Source organism: Nycticebus coucang, chromosome 3 (assembly GCF_027406575.1).
Source record: "Nycticebus coucang isolate mNycCou1 chromosome 3, mNycCou1.pri, whole genome shotgun sequence".
Taxonomy (NCBI): domain Eukaryota; kingdom Metazoa; phylum Chordata; class Mammalia; order Primates; family Lorisidae; genus Nycticebus; species Nycticebus coucang.
Window position 1 is genome coordinate 113,432,406 of NC_069782.1, and position 18,699 is coordinate 113,451,104.

General features: G+C 36.5%; 1 protein-coding gene across 1 annotated transcript in view; it reads left to right on the forward strand.

Moving 5' to 3' along the window:
* LOC128581091 (protocadherin-15-like) overlaps positions 1 to 18,699 on the forward strand; it is a 724,065-nt gene that overhangs the window by 677,483 nt on the left and 27,883 nt on the right. The window contains exon 29 of the mRNA XM_053583500.1: positions 3,151 to 3,239. Coding sequence (XP_053439475.1) covers positions 3,151 to 3,239 — 89 coding nt within the window. The remainder of the gene's footprint in view (positions 1 to 3,150; positions 3,240 to 18,699) is intronic.

The window sequence follows — 18,699 nt, forward strand, 5'->3', positions numbered from 1 at the left end:
TAACAGCCCTTCTCCAGGTGGAGGTTCTGAGACTGAAGCATCTTTCATCCTGTGTCTTTGCTTTCTCTAGGCTTCTTTATTTATATGGTGATTGGAAAGATATATAAAAACATCCCTGCCTCGCCTTCCACTGACTTTACATTCCTTAGAACTCCATTGTAATGACCCCGCTAAACTACAAAGGAGGCCGAGGAATCTATTCTTGCTGTGTTTCCTGCAGGAAGACAGAAACACTCTACTGTTTCCAGAAGGGTGAACTGCTAACTAGCCCATGCTTCTAATTACCAAATATTGTTTCCTTCTTTTCCACATATATCAAACAAAATCTCATTAAACACATAAACATAACACTTGAGTCTAAGATGTTTTGCTGTTACATTCTGTTTAGAGACATCTCCTGGTGATCCTGTAATCTGACAAACCCACTCACCAGTAGAGATAGTAGAGAAAATATGGAATATCCAATGGAAACTCCTGTTTGAGGAAGGCAAGAATGGTATTCACACAGCCGTCACTTGTCTATTCTGAAATCCTGCTGGCTATATAGAATGTAGTTCGGAGTCCTGAAGCAAGGATTGATTAAATCCTGTTTCTTCCTTCTTTCCTTCTTCCTGGGAAAGATGTTTGACTGTCCTCGGTGGCTACAGCATCTATCCTCTATTAATTAGTCCCTTGCCCTCTTTCATCTCTGTTCATATCTTATCTAAGGGTTATAAAGTGTGCCCTCTTTGTGGTGTATACGGGCTTAGACCTGCTTATATGATTTTTTGAATCTGCATCAGTAAGAACCTAGCAGAAAAGCCATGCCTATATAAATAAAATAATTTGTTAGGAAGATTAGGAAGGTTTAATTGGAGCATCTATTCATGAAAGCGTGGGTTGGAGGTATGCGGAAAAATAAGAGATGGTGAATGATGCTGAGGAGAGTAACATCCAGGATCTGTCATAGCCTACAGGACAGAAAAGGTGAAGGGAAGCTCTTGTGCACCAGACCAGGAGATCGGGAGCTGTAAGGCGGGCAGTTTCCCAGAGCACACAGCCAGGGCATGCCTGTATTAAAGGAACCAGAAACGAGAATTCAATACTCTTACTGAGTCTCCTCCCTTTTTAAAAATCCTGCTGATGTTCCCCTCTGCTCACCCTATCCACAGCCCATATCCTGAGCCTTGAGCACTGAGCAGATAGTGGAGTTAAGTGCTTCAGCACCAGTTCACTAGGACAGTTCTTCTGCCCCAAGGCCATGACTCCAGCACTTTTGAGTCTAGGGCACAGGGCAATTAGAGGAGGTGAGGGGGGCTGCAGTGACCAGAAGATGATGTCTGTGATTATGCTTTTTGTTGAGATAACACTCTAATGTTATCACTTGTTCCAGACTGTCCACTTCTTACCAGAAAAGAACACTTATTTCTAACATTCCCCGATTCAAAGTTGGAAGGAAAAAAAGGAGAAAAAGAAAAGGAAGGGAGGAAAGAAGAAAGAAAGGAAGGAAGGAAAAAACAAGGGGAGGGAGGGAGGAAGGAAAACAGCTTAGTAAGTCTCATGTACATACTTCTAGCACTTTTTGCCATGTATTTTTACTGCTAAGAACTCAAAAGCAACATAACAAAAAATACTCGAACTTCTATATCTCTTCTCCCATCCCAGGGCCAACAAGAAAAAATAAATGATGCAAAATTTATTATAATCCCTTTTTCTAATGAAGTAAAGACACAATAAAGATTCATTCACATGTTTAAGGAAATTTTAGACAGTAGTAGACAATTATAATGAGTTAGGGGCAGAGAGTTGGAACAGTTTGCTCGTGGGTGATAATCAGACAGACCCCTGGCTGAACACCAACTTCAGACATAATTTATTAGGCTTACAAAGCAGTTTTGAAGATTTCTAATTAGTTGTGAACATGTTACATAATATTTGGGATTTTTTTTCCTGAAAAACTGAATGATCACAAATGTGTACTTTTCTTATCTTGCCGTGTTGACTGGAGCTGAGCAGTAGCTGATGTCTTTATATGAGCAGTGCACTCTCTGATTTGCTTCACATCCACATCTCCCTGGCATTTCATACTTTTCAGTGCTGCACTGGTTTAAGTTACCAGCCTGGTTTCCCCAGGCATCTGATAAGGGCTCTATATGTAGACAACTTGAAGCCTGTAATGAAGCAAGGCAACATGAAATTATTTCCTACCGCAAATTGTATTAAGATATGGTGATAATAAACCTGATCCAAAGTATTCTACTCATCATTCTGGTGCATATGAACAGATACTATTTTAAGCAGTTTGTACATATGCATCCAGGGCAGTAGATGGGTCAGTATTGTATAATAGTAAGTAAGGAGCACAGCTCTTGGGGCAGCTAGCCTAAACAAAGTTATTAAACCTCTTTATGTTTTCTTATTTAAAAATGGGAATGACACTAATAACTATGTGATATAGTTGTTCTTAGATTTAAATGAATTAAAAACTATAGAATACTGAGGAACATAAGTCATCAGCAAAGAACAAATGCTATTATTTTTCTTCTTTTCTCACATAACTGAAGGAATAACAATAACACAACAATAGAAGGGATTCTGTAAATGTTAAACAAATAGGAAGTAGTCATCAACAGCTTTTAAATTAGCTCATTTTAACCCATATTCAAATTTCTATGTTCATATTTCTTTGCCTATACAAATTTAAAGTTGACAGAAGAACTATATACGATGACCCCATTGAATGTATTATTCTGACCATTAATATCTCGGATTCTTAGTAACCATAAATGAAAGGATCTTTTGAGACTTATAAAATCTAAAACACACGTTTTCCATTGTTCTGAATGTCCTTTGATAGCCAAATTAAGAAAGAAACAAAAATTCTACATCTTAGTATAAAACCAAGAAAACAAACAAACAGTAAATCAAAAATAGGCCAAAATCACTTAGGATTCTTGCCTTCTAGGTCAATAGCAAAGAGTTTCTCATTGTCATTCTGCCCCACTTGGTCTCTGACACCTAGTTGAGACTTTATAATAAAAAAATTCATTTGCACCTGAATTAAAAAATGAGAAACCACTGTGCCTATGTACAGTAGGGAAAAATAATGCTATTTTTGGATTACGGAACTTTTAGTAAACATGGAATGAATTCTGGTTTTTCTTCTTGCAGGTCTCTGTGGTGAATCAGCTGGATATGCAAGTCATTGTTTCCAATGTGCCCCCGACTCTAGTGGAAAAAAAGATAGAAGATCTTACAGAGTAATTGATTTTATTGACTTATATATTTTTTTATAACTATAATTTGAATTTGAGATGATAATTTCAATCGTAAGATTAAACATATATTTTAAGATGGTATCTTCTTTATAATTTAGCTTACTCCTTTCCCAATGTAGGTAGCCTGATTGGACATTTGTGAAGATTTGGGGAGTTTCTTCACATAAAGCGAAATATTAATGTGAGAAGATGTTATTGTTTAGCATTCTTTGATGGAGTCGTCAACGAATCCTCAAAGTGCTGTATATAAGAAATCCATGATTTAAGCATTCACCTTGACTTTGTAGCCCTGAAATGCTCAAAAAGCAGCCTGGCTAGTACAGGATATGTGTAATTTCTCCAAGTGTTATGTCTAGATAGCTAGAGCTTACTTTTTACAATCACATTAAGATTAATTTTAAACAATATATACAGAGGGTATGAAAAAATGGTTACACATCTTAAGAAAGGAAAAAACTATTAAAATTGTAATACTCAATTTATACTGATAACGAAAAATGAGTGCGAATCATTTTCAGCCTTTTTATAACTACAGAAGTCAAACGTGATTTCTATATTCCAAATTTAATACAGGTTTTTTCCTTTTTTAAAATATGTATCCATTTTTGACACCCTCTGTGTATAATTAATCATTGTAAAGTATGTGACACGCCCCTCTGCCTTTTCAATAGTGTGCGCTGAACACGGCTGAAAGTGATATAGTTGACACTGATATAGCTGTGATGATTTTTTAAATTGTTGTTCTCTAACACTCTGATGCTATAAAGAATTATTGAAGTATCTTTATTATTTCACCCCTAATTACCCTAATCGACCCTTCCATCATTACTTAATTTTTCTGTTAGGCATTTGTTCTGTGTCTTCTGTTGATTTTTGGAGTGATAGCTGTCTATCACCACTGTCAATCTTCTTCTCTCAAGCAAAATATTCCCATTACTATATTGTTAGAAGTTTCAAATGGATAGCTAAACTTAGCAATTACATGTTGAAAAAATGCAATAGGCACTGGTTAAAATATATGTTATTTTCCTATAAGAAAAGCACATGCTTTTTGTAAGGGTTGTGTTGATACAGTTCATAAACTGAACCTTTTAATGTCACATGAATTGTCCTACAGAGGAGGGAGTTATCAACCTTTATGCATAAAATATCAATCACACAGTACCTGGTTTATTTTTATAGCAGTAGCTTATGTTGGCTCAGCACTTGTAGCTCAAGTGGCTAAGGCGCCAGCCACATACACCAGAGCTGGCGGGTTTGAATCCAGCCTGGGCCTGCCAAACAATAACAACTACAACCAAAAAATAGCCGAAAGCTGTAATGGGCGCCTGTAGTCCCAGCTACTTGGGAGGCTGAGGCAAGAGAATTGCTTAAGCCCAGGAGTTGGAGGTTGCTGTGAGCTGTGATGCCACGGCATTCTACCCAGGGCGATAGCTTGAGGCTGTGTCTCAAAAAAAAAAAAAAAAAGAAGTAGCTTGTGTACACTTAACCTTTATCAAAATAATAGCTGATTGCATTTGAACAAAATAGAATTATGCTTAAATTTTAGTTGCTTTCATGTCACTTATTGAGACAGGCTTTCTCTGACTGCATGGGTAAAAATGAGGACGCCCTTTTGGACTTCCAGCTCTTCTGTCTTGTTTTCCTTCAAAGCATTATCTAATGTTTTCTTGTCAATTTCCTGCTAGAATTTAATCTCTAGGAATATAAGAAATTTATTTTTTTACTGCTGTAACTCCACTTATATAGTAGGTACTTGATGCATTTTATTGAATGGACATTTTATACAAGCAATCATGATATAATTTCCTCATATCAAAATGAAATCTATGTAACTGAAACAGAAAATAGCAAAACAAAAGTAAAATTTCATAAGAATTTATAATATTTTAATATTTAATGTCTCTTACATGGATATGATGATATGAATAGGAAATAGCAGCTCTTGGAGGTCCTGTGAGAATCATTGTGAAAGCAGCTTTGACTTTTTATAACATTATTGGATTTAAATGTGAACTTGGGAAAACAGCTTAATTTTTTCCATTAGTTTCACCATTTTTTGATAAGAGCTAATACAATTTATAATATTGTTGTGAAAATTACATTATATAAAGCATCCAAGGCAATAAAAATATAAATAGTCAATGAATGGTACCATTGGGTTACAGAACAATCACAGATTATGAATTCGGACACACAGATTTTTATCCCATTGTAGCTCTTCGACCTTGGGGCAAGATATTTAACGCCTAGGATCAAACTTCCTCATCATTAAAATTGGACTAAAGGGCAGGGCACGGTGGCTCACGCCTGTAATCACAGCACTTAGAAGGCCAAGGTAGGTAGATGGCCTGAACATTCAGGTTAGAGACCAGTCTGAGCCAGAGGGAGACCTCATCTCTAAAAATAGCTAGGCATTGTGGTGGGTGCCTGTAGTCCCAGCCACTAGGGAGGCTGAGGCAAGAGAATCGCTTGAGCCTAAGAGTTTGAGGTTTCTGTGATTTGTGATGCCACGGCACTCTACTGAGGGCAACATAGTGAGACTCTGTCTCAAAATAAATACATAAATAAAGAAATAAATAAAATTGGACTATAGCCATCTATCTTATATTGATTTTGAAAGAATTAAATAAAATTTTTCCAGTATTATAAGCATAAAGGCACATACATGCCTGATGATTTTCTTGTGTATATATATATATATTTGTATACATATACCTATATAATACGTATATATATATATAATAACTTATGTTAAGGATTTTTAAGTGTATAATTCAGTAGTGTTAAGGATATTTGCATTGTTTTAAAAAGGATTTTTCAGAATTTTTCATTTTGCACAACTAAAATTCTATACTCCCCTTTCCTGCTCTGACCCCCAAACTCTGGTAATATCCTTTATACTTCCTATAACTATTAATTTGACTACTTTAAATATATCACAAAAGTGTAAATAGGCAGTATCTCTCATTTTGTGATTGGCTTATTCCACTTAGCATAATAACCTCATGCTTCATTCATATTCTAGCATGTGACAGGGATGTTTTATAAGGCTGAGATGAATTCTATACACATTTTGTTTATCTATTTATTCCTCAATGGACATTTGGATTGCTTGTACCTATTGGCTATTATGAATAAAATTGCTATGAACATATGTATTAAAATACCTCATCCAGACCATGTTTTTAGCTCTTTCGTATATACCCATAAGTGGGATTGTTGGATTATATGGTAGTTCGATGTTTTTCTTTAGGAGCCTAGATACTGTCATCTCTAGCAGTTACACCATTTGCAAGTTCACCATTTTGTGTACCTGTATAAGGTTTCCAACTTCTCTGCATCTGGTCAATATTTGTTATTTTCTGGATTTTTTCTTATATGTATTTTAATATGGTTGTTTGCAACAATGATTGTGAGGTGCATATACTATTGTCATTTTTATTTATGTTTCTATGATGTTTCTATGATGATTCGTATATGATGATTTTTATATGTTAGCGGCCATTTCTAAGTGATCTTTGGAGAAACATCTATTCAAGTCTTCTGCTCATTTTTTAAAATGAGTTATTTGATTTACATTGATAGTTGTTGAGTTGTAGGAATTCTTTATATATTCTGGTATTAAATCTTTATTAGATATATGATTTACAAATATTTTCTTCCATTCCATACGTTACCTTTTCATTCTGTTCATTGTGTCCTTTAATGAACAAAAGGCTTTTAAGTTATAGGTAGTCCTATTTGGGTGTTCTTATTTCTGTTAGCTGTATTTTTGGCTTCATAGCCAATAAATCATTGCCAAACTCAATATTATGACACTTTTCCCACGTTTTCTTCTAACTATAACTATCAGTTATAGTTTCTGGTCTTACATTTAGATCTTAAATCCATTTTAAATTAATTTTTCTATATGCTATAAGGAAAGGGTCTAACCTTTTCCTTTTACACACAGATACTCCATTTTCCTAACATTGAGTTGTTGAAGAGATTGTCCTTTCTATGTCTGATTCCTTATTGTAAACCTTTTAGAAAAATCTGTGTAAATTTAGTATTTTCTTAAGTGAAAATGTTTATAATTTTTTATTTTAGTACTTTAGTTTATGGAAGTCGTAGCAATAAGAACTGTGAAGCCCCAGTGTCCATCCTCCAGTGTCTGTGGGTGGGTAATGAAAATACACACATAACTCAGATAGACAGCAGAGTGACAAATAGTTAATTAATTGTAAGAATTTATTGTACCAGTGACAAGCCTACTCAGCACATTTATTCCCCGTGGATATTTCTAGATGACAAATCATATCATCATCAAAGCCATTTTCTATATTTCCCAGGAGACATCCCCATCCTGTGAAGTGGAATACTTGAATTTCTTCTGATCATCATTTTGACATTTTTTTTCTTCAGATAGATCTGCATTTTAGGCCAGAACATAATTTAAAGTTTCCTTGATAAGCACAAAATCAGTACAAATTGTGACACTTGATGAGAGGAACAATTAGTGAACTGATATATCTATTTTATGATGGCAAAGGTTTTACTTGGACAACTAAAGAGTACAGTGCCTGGGAAATAGAATGCTTGTAAGTAAATCTTAGCTATTATCATGATGATAATGATTACTCCTCACTTCCTTGGAATGGGCTTAAATGGCCCACTGAAATTTTTGTATTACTTTTTTTAATATCATGCTTATGAAATTTTAATTAGATTAATGTTGCAACAAATTCCATGAGGATTCCCCTTGCATATCTATGCTCTAAGGTATGTTAGATTGATCTTAGAATTTATCTCTTTGTGAACCTTGTTTTTCTATTACTTAGAAATTTTTCAATTTAAGGAATAAGAGAAATAGCTGTAATGATAAGGGTGATACACCTTAATATAAACAATAAATAATTTACAATAGTAAAGTAAACTAAGATATGTTTTCATTTTATATCTTCCTTTTTTCTACTTCCACTTCATGAAGTCCAAATAAATACAAGGAATTTGGAGTTCTGAAAGTTAGATCCTTAGAATTTATAATAAAAACAGTTTGAAAAGTATTAACTAAAGTTTAGTGATACTACATGATAGTATAAATTAGAACTGGTAATTAAAGTCTCAGAGTTGCTCAAATACATCTCTTACTTTCTAGACATAATATGAAAATTTAATTATAGCAGAACTTTGTTGAAGTAGTTACTTACTGACTTGATGGGGAAGAAGCCCCTCTGTATGAAATGTTTATATACCACCTAAAATAGGTATAGTCCTTGGAATTAGTGTTTCAGAAAACATTTTAGATTTATGTATTTCTCTATATTTTTGAGTGAGAATTAGGAAGTCTCTTACAAAAAAATATAAACATAAAATAAAACTTTAAACATTAAAAAAATCCTACCTTTCAATATTCTGGGTATAATTCACCACGCTTTAAAAAAATGAACTGACTCAGTTTTATTTGAACAATGCTTTGGCCCCCAAATGGAAATTGTATGCTATTTTTCTAAATGTTCGATTCTGGGCTTTATATTGGTAAAGAAAGAGATTTAGCTTTCTCTGTTTTTTAACAAAATGGAGTTTTTAACTGATTAGATTGTAAGCCTTGGTTTTGTTTGTTTGTTTGTTTGTTTTGAGGCAGAGTATTGCTCTGTTGCCCTCAGCTAGAGTGCAGTGATATCATTATTGTGCCTTGTAACTTCAAACTCCTGGACTCAAGTTATATCCCTTCCTCAGCCTCTTCTGTAGCTTCACAGGCATGAACTACCAGGCCCAGATAATTTTTATATTTTTTGTAGTGACAAGGCTTCAGTTTTGCTCAGGCTGTTCTCAAACTCCTGACCTCACATGATCCACTAGTGTGGGCATCCCACATTTCCAATATTGCAGCTGTGAGCCACCAAGCCTGGACAGATTTTCCCCTTACTTATAATTCCATTGCATGTGCATTGGTTTGGCAAAGAGTCCAGCATGCTGATGTATTTGCTTCTTGTAGGTTTGTTTCTTATTTTAATGGTCATAATGAGCATAATTTATTAATTGAGAAATTTCTGAATGCAATACATTCAAAACTATGCCAGTTTATCTTTTGGTACATTTTTAAAAAGTAAAGAAAGATAATAAATCAACTTTCTTAGTTAATACTTGCCATAGGATAGATGCGCTATGGTAAATGTTATACTCGTGTGCCACCTAGAAGAAAAACTCAGACCCCACTTCAGGTATAAATCAGATGGTGATTTATTACACCTGCACAGGCGGGTCACCACCCAAAGGGCAAATGGCCCCGAAGAGAAAATCAGGCTGCCTTTTATACCTTTTTTTGTTGCTATGTGGCAAGCAAGTGAACAAACACAAAAGCAGAACGTGGCCAATTAGCCCAGGGATGGGGTTACAGAGTTGGCTCAAGGGGGCTGCAGCGTGGTGGTTGGCACAAGGGCAGGGTTACAGCAAGTCAGGGGCTTACATCGTGGCAGCTGGCATGGGGACAAACTTGGCTTAGGAAATTTTGCTTGAGTAAGCTTTCCACCATTGTTTAGCCATTGCTAGGGGGTTGGGGTAAGTTCTATCATTGTTTTACCTGTGGCTAGGAGTCTTTTGGGAACTCAGGGCACTTCCTTGTTCTACTCTGAAAACTGTCTGAGGAATTAACCCAAGGTTGAGATGTGTGGGGACTCAGGCTGAGAAAGTTAGTGGCCTTTAGGGGTCCTTTGGCTGGGTACTACATTCCCCACTGGTCACTTTGGGAATAAAATCCTTGATTCATCTATGTCGCTGGGAAGGGGCTGATAGTTGGTATGTATCAGACTCCTATCTCTAGGCACAAACTCTCTGAGCTTCAGCAAGGTTATGAATAAAGCAGTTTGTATGGCTCCACCCTGACTAAAGAGCACACACCTTATTTCCCTTCCTAGACAAAAACTGCAGCAAAGACTTAATAACCAGGGGACAAAGTTGGAGCAGGGAAGAAGAGCACATTTACACATTTGTTTCACCTCATGGATGGGGGGTCAGGGGGGCGAAGCCTCACTTATTGTTACTCATCTCGGTTATATTCTAAGTACTCACATGTATACAATTGTAACTTAATTTTTAACCAGGGCAGCCTCGATTTTTACTCAAACTGCCACTTAGCCATAGGAGGCAAACTAACACTCTCCTAGACCCTGTGAAGGGAGGTTTAACTCCACCCTCAGAGTTTTCTCAGTCATACCACACCTACACACTGTCACACACTTTAACATACTTGCCAGCCATCTAATGTCCAAGGAGTTGATTTAGGGTCTCAGTATCAGCTTAGGTGCTAATATTTTAGCACTGAGGTTTTAGGGACTGTGACTCTTCTTGGGTTTTCTACTCAGGCCTTAATAATACTGTGGTGGTGGGCTAAATACTTTTGTCTGTGACATTTCCCCCTCTTTCAAAAGTTCAATTAAGACAAGTCCCTCAAGGAGTTTCCTCAGGCTTCAGCCATACATTGACCATCCAGCTCTATGTGGCCAGAGCAGGGCATGTTGACTGTCTCTAGATGTTATTCTTTAAGTCCAAGCAAGTAGGTCACTTAGCTTCTGCTAGCAGTAAACTCAGCAGAGTATATGGATTAGGCACAGTAGAGTGAAGTGTTACAGTTAAATATAACCACTGTATATAATTCTACACTTTTTGACCAGTCTCTTAGCCCCATTTAACAGATTAGTTTAGTAAAACAGTTATGTCTCATTTTATGAGTTGACATTACAGACAAGGCTGAGATTTAATACAGGTGGGTCACAGCACTTTTGAATCATTTCTCTCTCTCTAATCGTTCTCTTTACTAAAAAATATATATATAGCAAAACCAACTTAGTTGCCAAAATAAATTGTACCTTCAGTATACTGGGTCTGATTATTTACATAGAGTGCAGTAAGGATAATTATTAGTCATTTAGGCTCTGTTTTAAAGTTGGCTTTATTGGTATCTTTTATAAGGAATCTCAGTTGGACTTGAAGCCTTTCACGAGCCCAGGTTTCATCTGTGCTATTTGATACCTGTATGCATTGGGTAAATTCTTTTTCTCCTGAGGTCCCCAAGCATATTTTGATTCCTGGACCCATCAGCAAGCGACCTTCGTTACTTACCACAGATCAGGAAATGTTACTGACAGGTATCTGGCCAGTTTTCCAAAGGAAAACTTTTTGGCTTTACAAAGTCAATCTTAATTCCTTAGTGTAGTCTGGACACCTCTGGAAATGCTATTCCAGACAAAGCCTTGGTAAATTAACCAGTGTTGTCATTATTCTATAAAACAAAACAGATTCTTATTGAACTTATGCAAATAACTGTATTTTCAGGAATTAAAAATACTTACAAATGGCTTTTAAGTTTTAGAGAAATTAAGGAGAGAGAAAAATACATCTTTCAAACTCTGTTCATAAGTGCATACTTGAAAAGCTATAAATGGCTCAAAAGACAGAAAATGGTTTTCTTGACTTTTGGAAAACAGAAAGAATCAACAATATTTTAAACAAAATGCCATTACAAACTAGCCTAGTTCCACATAACTGTTTTCTGTTCTGTTTGGAGTTAGGTTAGCAATACTCATAGACATGTTATCTTTCCAATGAAAGTTAAAGGAAATACATAGTTAACTGGATTACATGTAAACTTTAACCTGCACAGACATTTTACAAATATTTTAGATTTCTTTAACCTTTGTCTTGCCTTTAAAGGAGTTAGGTGTTTAACGTAACCTTAAAATTCCATATGATCTGTGGAGGAGGGTAGTTAAACTTCATTTTCGAGAGGTAAGGAAGTTGTGGGATGCACAGGGGGTTGTATTTGACCTTTAACTTCAGAGATGGAATTAGCAAAAGTAGATTCATTGTCAGAGCCTGCTCTTCCCCTACATGTTCATTCCTCTATTGGTGGGCTGCCATCACAGAGGACCACCATAGGACCTTCCTGTCACCCTTCTGGGGTCCTCACATCCATGTAATTAGTACGGGAGGGCTCTTAGGGAATGGCTCCCCAGGGAATGCTGGGAAGCACTTTCATCAGGGAACCAGAATGTTGCAGGAAAACAGTGAATTAAAACAAACATTATACTAACAATACAGAGGAAGAAACCTCTAATTGCTGGCAAGAACTAGAACCAGGTGTCTCAAGGCATAGAATGCTGAGTTCTAGGGAATCCTTTTAAACTCTTGTATACTTGTTTTCTTTTTCTCTTCAGTTCACATTTACTCTCACACTCTCATATTCTCAAAGCTAGAACTAGTACACTTTCTGATATAGTTTTTAACAGGCCTGTGGGTGATCTAACACCCTGGGGGCTGATTGAACTCCAGCTTCCATTTTAATGGTGTTTTTGGTGACAGGTACAAACACACATTTCTGGGAGCCTCCAACTGATCAGTAGGATTGAGGCTTTTCATGCTTCTAAAAGCTTCTGACAGGTCAATAGCCTGGCAACCTGAGGTCCCTGTCTAAAGTTCCTGTTTCTTTGGTCTTCCCTCAGAGGCTCTACACAAATTACAACAATTGAATTTAACAAACAGTTATATATTTTTCTAACAATTCGCAACAAATAAGCACAAAAAACCCGTGAATAATTAATGTCTGCAGACACTAGTTAAAAATAGATGTTAAAGTGACTTACCTCTGGAGGTGGACTTACAGGTGAATTTAGGAGTTGATTGTAAAATGGTCTCCTGGGAGCTCCAGGTTCTCTGAGGACCTTGGAATGTTTCCAGGGGGGCGCCTCCCCTCAGAGGGACCACAGCCTGACCCCCTCCTAGAGGCCACCTGAGTATCTGCTGAATACGTGCCAAACAGAGTAATGCCAAGTGGCTGCAGTTTTAAAAGGTAAGGAGGACTGTTTTTTGTTTTTTTTTCTTTAGTTCCAAATGAGTAATTAACCTTGGGTTTTCTGCTGAATGCCAGCACTTTATCTCAAGACTATTTGTAACATAGCAACTACAGTTCTTTAGCAGTCAAATAGAGAAATAACAAACTTTGTAGTAATTCTTTAATTGTCAGAAAGAGAAGGTTTCAACCACAAGTGGGCAATTTTCAACTCCCACCCAGAAAGCGATGTCAAGGGCAGTGGGAGACATAGGGGATAAAACAAATTGTACATTGACACATTGACAGACAAGAAAACAGAGATCTTGACCCCTAAACTTGGAATTGACTAATCTTTGAAAGGAATTCTAACAAACCATTGTAAACAGCAAACACAAATTTAACCACTCACACACACCAACCAAACAAACCAAAGACCCACCATCTGTGAGTCCTAAGTAAAGGACCTGACAGACTAAGGACTCACCCTCTGTGAGCCTAAAAAAGAGAAAAAACAGACAAAATGAAGACCCACTTTCTGTGAGTCCTAAAACGAAGGGCTGAGAGACCAATAGATCCACACTCTGAGTCCAAAGGAGAGAAACCAACATACTGGGCACAAAAAAGACTGTCAGGTTTCACATAATCTTACTGACATGAGAGGGAACTACTGAGAGACAGAGAGACAGAAACAAAGACACAGTGAGGATTCACCCATGTGAGTCTACCACAAGACCCCAAAGACTCACCCCTGTGAGTCTACCACAAGACCACGAGACCAAGGACGGGGAGAGAGTCTCCCCCCCAATCTGGAAATAGACTGTGTAGTTACGTCCAACTGGTCTGGTTTCCCAAAAATAATCCTTTAGAGACTAGTCAGATTTTACAAATTCATCCAGCTGTCCTTGATTAATCACCAATTCAAAAGTTTTAGAGACCTATACCCTGGCTCCACACATCCGAGGACTCTGGGGGCGGAGGAACGTTTCTCCAAGGCCTTCCCCTGGAGCTGTCGGGTGGCGGTGGGCCTAGGTGGAGGTCTGGGGGTGGAAATCTCACTGGGGCCCCACAAATGTTGTACTCATGTGCCACCTAGAAGAAAAACTCGGACCCACTTCAGGTATAAATCAGATGGTGATTTATTACACCTGTACATGTGGATCACCACCCACAGGGCAAACGACCCTGAAGAGAAAAAGCAGACTGCCTTTTATACCTTTTTTGCTGCTGTATGGCAAGCAAGCGGACAAACACAGAAGCAGAACGTGGATGGTTAGCCCATGGGCAGGGTTACAGAGTTGGCTCAGTGGGGCTATAGTGTGGCGTTTGGCATGAGGGCGGAATTATAGCAAGTCAGGGGGTTACATCTTGGCAGCTGGCATGGGGACAAACTTGGCTTGGGAAATTTTGCTTGAGTAAGCTTTCCACCATTGTTTAGCCCTTGCTAGGGGGTTGGGGAAAGTTCTACCATTGTTTTACCCTATTGTTCCTCTCTCTCTTTCTCCTTTCTCTCATTTTCCATACAATTTAAATGGAAGGAATAATACAGCATCATCATTTTTTATGCTTTTAATTTAGAAGTTTGATTTTTATTTTTGTAATACGTTGCAACCCAGGGTACAAGATAATACAGCTCTGCTGTGGAAGGTTATTCCCCTTAACAAGAGTCAATTCCTTTATTCTCTTAATTATATATTTGCTGCTTCTCTTAATTTTCATCAATTTATTCACACATTACCTTACTCTGTGCTGCTGTTTTTTTAACGTACTCTGTTTCCCCGAAAATAAGATATCTTCTGAAAATAAGACCTACTTACAGGAAAGATAAGATGTCCCTTAAAAATAAGACCTAGCGCATCTTTGGGAGCAAAACTTAATATAAGACACTGTCTTATTTTCGGGGAAACAGGGTAGTAGTAAATTAAACATGTTTATATAAGAAAATTCTGTTTGTATCAGCAAAGTCAAAAATGGTATTTTTAGATGCTATCATTTATATCTAATGTGTATTTGAGGCTAAATTTAATTATTTGTGTATTCTACCTTAATGCAAAGAGGATTTAGTAATTTATAATGATAAATGGTAAAACAAGATAGAAGAATTGAAAATGAGTTCTGAAAAATATGGGAAACAGAAAAGAAAGAAATAAAAAAGAGGTGAAAGTGAAAGTAAGTAATGACAGCTGCTTCTTACCCCTGTAGAATCCATACAGAGGGGTCACAAATGTGACTTTCAACTTTTCAGGGTCAAAGCAAAAGAAAGAAATGTGTAAGTTAAGATGCAAACAACAACAACAACAAACCCAGAATCAGTTACAAAATTCATAAAACCATTTTGGGAGAAAAGGACTATTTCTGAGTGTAATTCTACATTGAGGAAGAATATGTCTATCTTTTAGGATTTCATGGAAAGTTTCAGAATGTCAGAAACTATTCCTGTATTGTGTAGCCCTCTAGCCATCTGCAATGCCTGTTGATTCTTTTAGCCAGGCTTTTGAAGAAAATATTGATAAATACCTGGTGTGGAGCCCCCTATGTTACTAGTTAACTATGTGTATTAGCCATTTACTTCAACAAAAGGCCAAGTAAGGTTGCAGTCATGAAATGGAATAGTTTCTGTAACTATCACAATAGCTAACATTTATGGCACTCTTCATATTTGTTGGGTTTTGTTCACCTAATGGAGGTTATCTAATTAATTTCCTTGTAGAGAACCTTTGAAGGTAGATATGATTACTTTTCCCCTTGTACAAATGAGTTCCTTAAAACTTGGAGAGTTGGATTCCACAAAGACACAGAGAGCTAGTAGTTGAGGATTAATTTTAATTTACGTCCATCAGATAGTAGCAGACTGCATTCCCTCTCCTATTTTGCTTCTTAGGAGGCAAACCTAATTAAAAATCCAATCCATCCTTTTTTTTTTTTCTTAGTAGTAAACTGAGCATGCAAGACCAGATATTCTCATCAAATGGTAATTTTAATTTGGCTCATTCTTACAGATAAATAGATAATTGAGAACATGGCAGCTGTAATAATTCTAGTGTTAAAAAATGCTAAGTCAGCCAGGAGTAAATACTTAGCTTAGCTATAAAACTGTTTCAGTAAAGACCTTACACTTTGCTTTTTTATAATACTAAAACTAATTGACTAGTTGAAACTAATTAAAGTTTTAGTTTAGTTTAGTATTATAAAGTTTTTTATAATACTAAGACTAATACTAGTTGAAATTAATTAAAGATGTATATATAGATAACTGGATAAAGTGATGCTATAAATTAAAATTCAAAAGCATCTACCAAGAATAACTTGTTTTGAGAATAAATAAGTTAAGGGATCCAGTTGTTTATTGATACCCTAGTCTGTGATTAAAGAAAAAAAAGGCCATACACATGGGAAAAATGTTTCAATTGAATATGCCTTACAAGGTATATACCTTTATTCTAAGAAAACAATTTAGATGAATCTTTTTACATTGGGGATACATTAGCTTGTGGTAGCACACTAGAATAGGATCCCATAAAATTTGTAATTAAGTCTATTAACATATTTCCTCAGAAGTTTTTAATTTTTAAAACTTTTTCTAAAGATGAAATAATTACATAAATATCATGAGTATGTTATAAAGCATTTAGGTGAAAGTGGAACAATAAAAGCCTAAATTAAAATTTAATTTTTATTCAATAATTATTATTATTCTAACTCATTAGCATATCAGTCACTTCTTAGAAGGTCAGTCACAGCTAGCCCTTTGTTTTTAGAAAGTTTGCCTTATTCTGCTATATATTTGCTTGTACTACTTGTATTTTAATAAATATATTGCTACCAAGAGTTTAGATTCAGGGAAATTTGGGGCATCACCAAAACTCTTTCTTTTTGGATGTTTTAAATTGATATATAAGAATTGTACACATTTTCAACCTCACTGATTCTTTATTCTTTGATCAATACCTTTGTTGATACTCTCTATTGCATTTTTCATTTCATTTATTATAGTTTTCAGCCATAGGATTTCCAGTTCGACTTTTTTTTATTATTTTAATCTCATTGTTAAATTTTTGTGACAGATTTCTGAATTGGTTCTCTGTATTTCATAGAAGTTTGTCAAGCTTTTTGAAATAGTTATATTATAGTTAATTCCTTGTTTCTTATTTTGTCCATCCGGTGAGGTCATATTTCCCTAAACATTCTTGATGCTTGTGCAGGTGTCATGATTTCTGCACAATGAGTGATTAGGTATTCATTTTAGTCTTTATAATGTTGATTTGTTTGTGCTTGTCCCTCAGTGGGCCTTCCGGAGACTCTAAGTCTACCGATTATTATGTCCCTATGCTTGTGACTGCTGCAGCCATCTCAGCACCAGAGGATGCTTTAAGCTCAGGTCTGCCACAAGTTGAGTAATAGCTCCAAGGTCCATCTGGATTTCTAGCCTGATGGAACTGACGGAACCTAAGGAGGGTATTGGGGCTAAGTGGGAATGCTGGCCAGTAACGTAATATCTGGAAGACTGATCCAGTGGCTCAGATGGTGGAACAATAAAAGCCTAATTTGGGGGGGCTCAGATGGTGGAACAATAAAAGCCTAATTTAGACAGGCATTTTTCTCAGTAGGTCTTTCCACAAATGGAGTAGTTCTCCAACTGCAGCAATAGAATCTGGAGCTGAGACTGGCCCCCTTGGGATCTGGTGTAGGACAGAGATTGGAGAGTTTGTTAGAGATTCTTAGACTACCAGGATATATAATATAGGCAAATCTCCCTCTGAGTTCTTAAGCAAGTGGATGTTATTTGGGACCTTAGCTAAGGAAGACCAGAACAGTGCCTTTGGGAAAATTTCAGGTTCATGGCTGATGCTGATGTCAGGACGCAGATGAAAGTCCACTGAGGCACTCGTATGGGCAGTTCTTCCTGGACCCCTTGGCAGATGGTTTTGATTGTAGGCTCAAGGCCAAACAGGGTTATAGCCAAGCCTCATGGGAAAATAGGCCTTTTCTGGGCTTGAATCCCAAATCCAGTTCTGTGGAGCATATTAGTCAAATTGGTGTTTGTCTGCACACTCAAAATAACCCTCTTGGCCTTCACCAGGGTTTCCCAAACTCCTCCCTGAGTCCTCAAGTGCCTATGGAAAGACTTTTGACTATGGTGGGTGAAGAATCCTTGTTTCTGTGGGGGAATATGAGTGAGTTACTTTGTATTCTGCCATGTTTTTGGTAATCCAGCATTATAATTCTTTTTAAGTAAATGCAATAATTATGTTCTTACTTTTCTGTTTGGCTAAATCTTTATAATACTAATAATACTAAATAACACTAAAATACTGATAGGAAAACAACTTGGAACCATGTAAGAAATGTAGTCAACCAACACCTTCTTTTCTGTGCACATGGTGATGAACAGTGTTGAAATTTCAACAAGTTGAATGAATGTTCTTGGTTAAAAATACATTGTATGTCATGATCTCTGCATGTGCACAAGTGTCAAGCAAAAACCTAAGAGAAATATCTTGTGCAGCCCACACAGGATAACCAATAGTTTTATTAACTATGTATTAACTGTCTTATACTGGTCCAGTGATAGTAACAAAATTGCATAAAGTCAAGATATCTTTATTGTTGTTGTTCTTCACCATTGTATTTCTA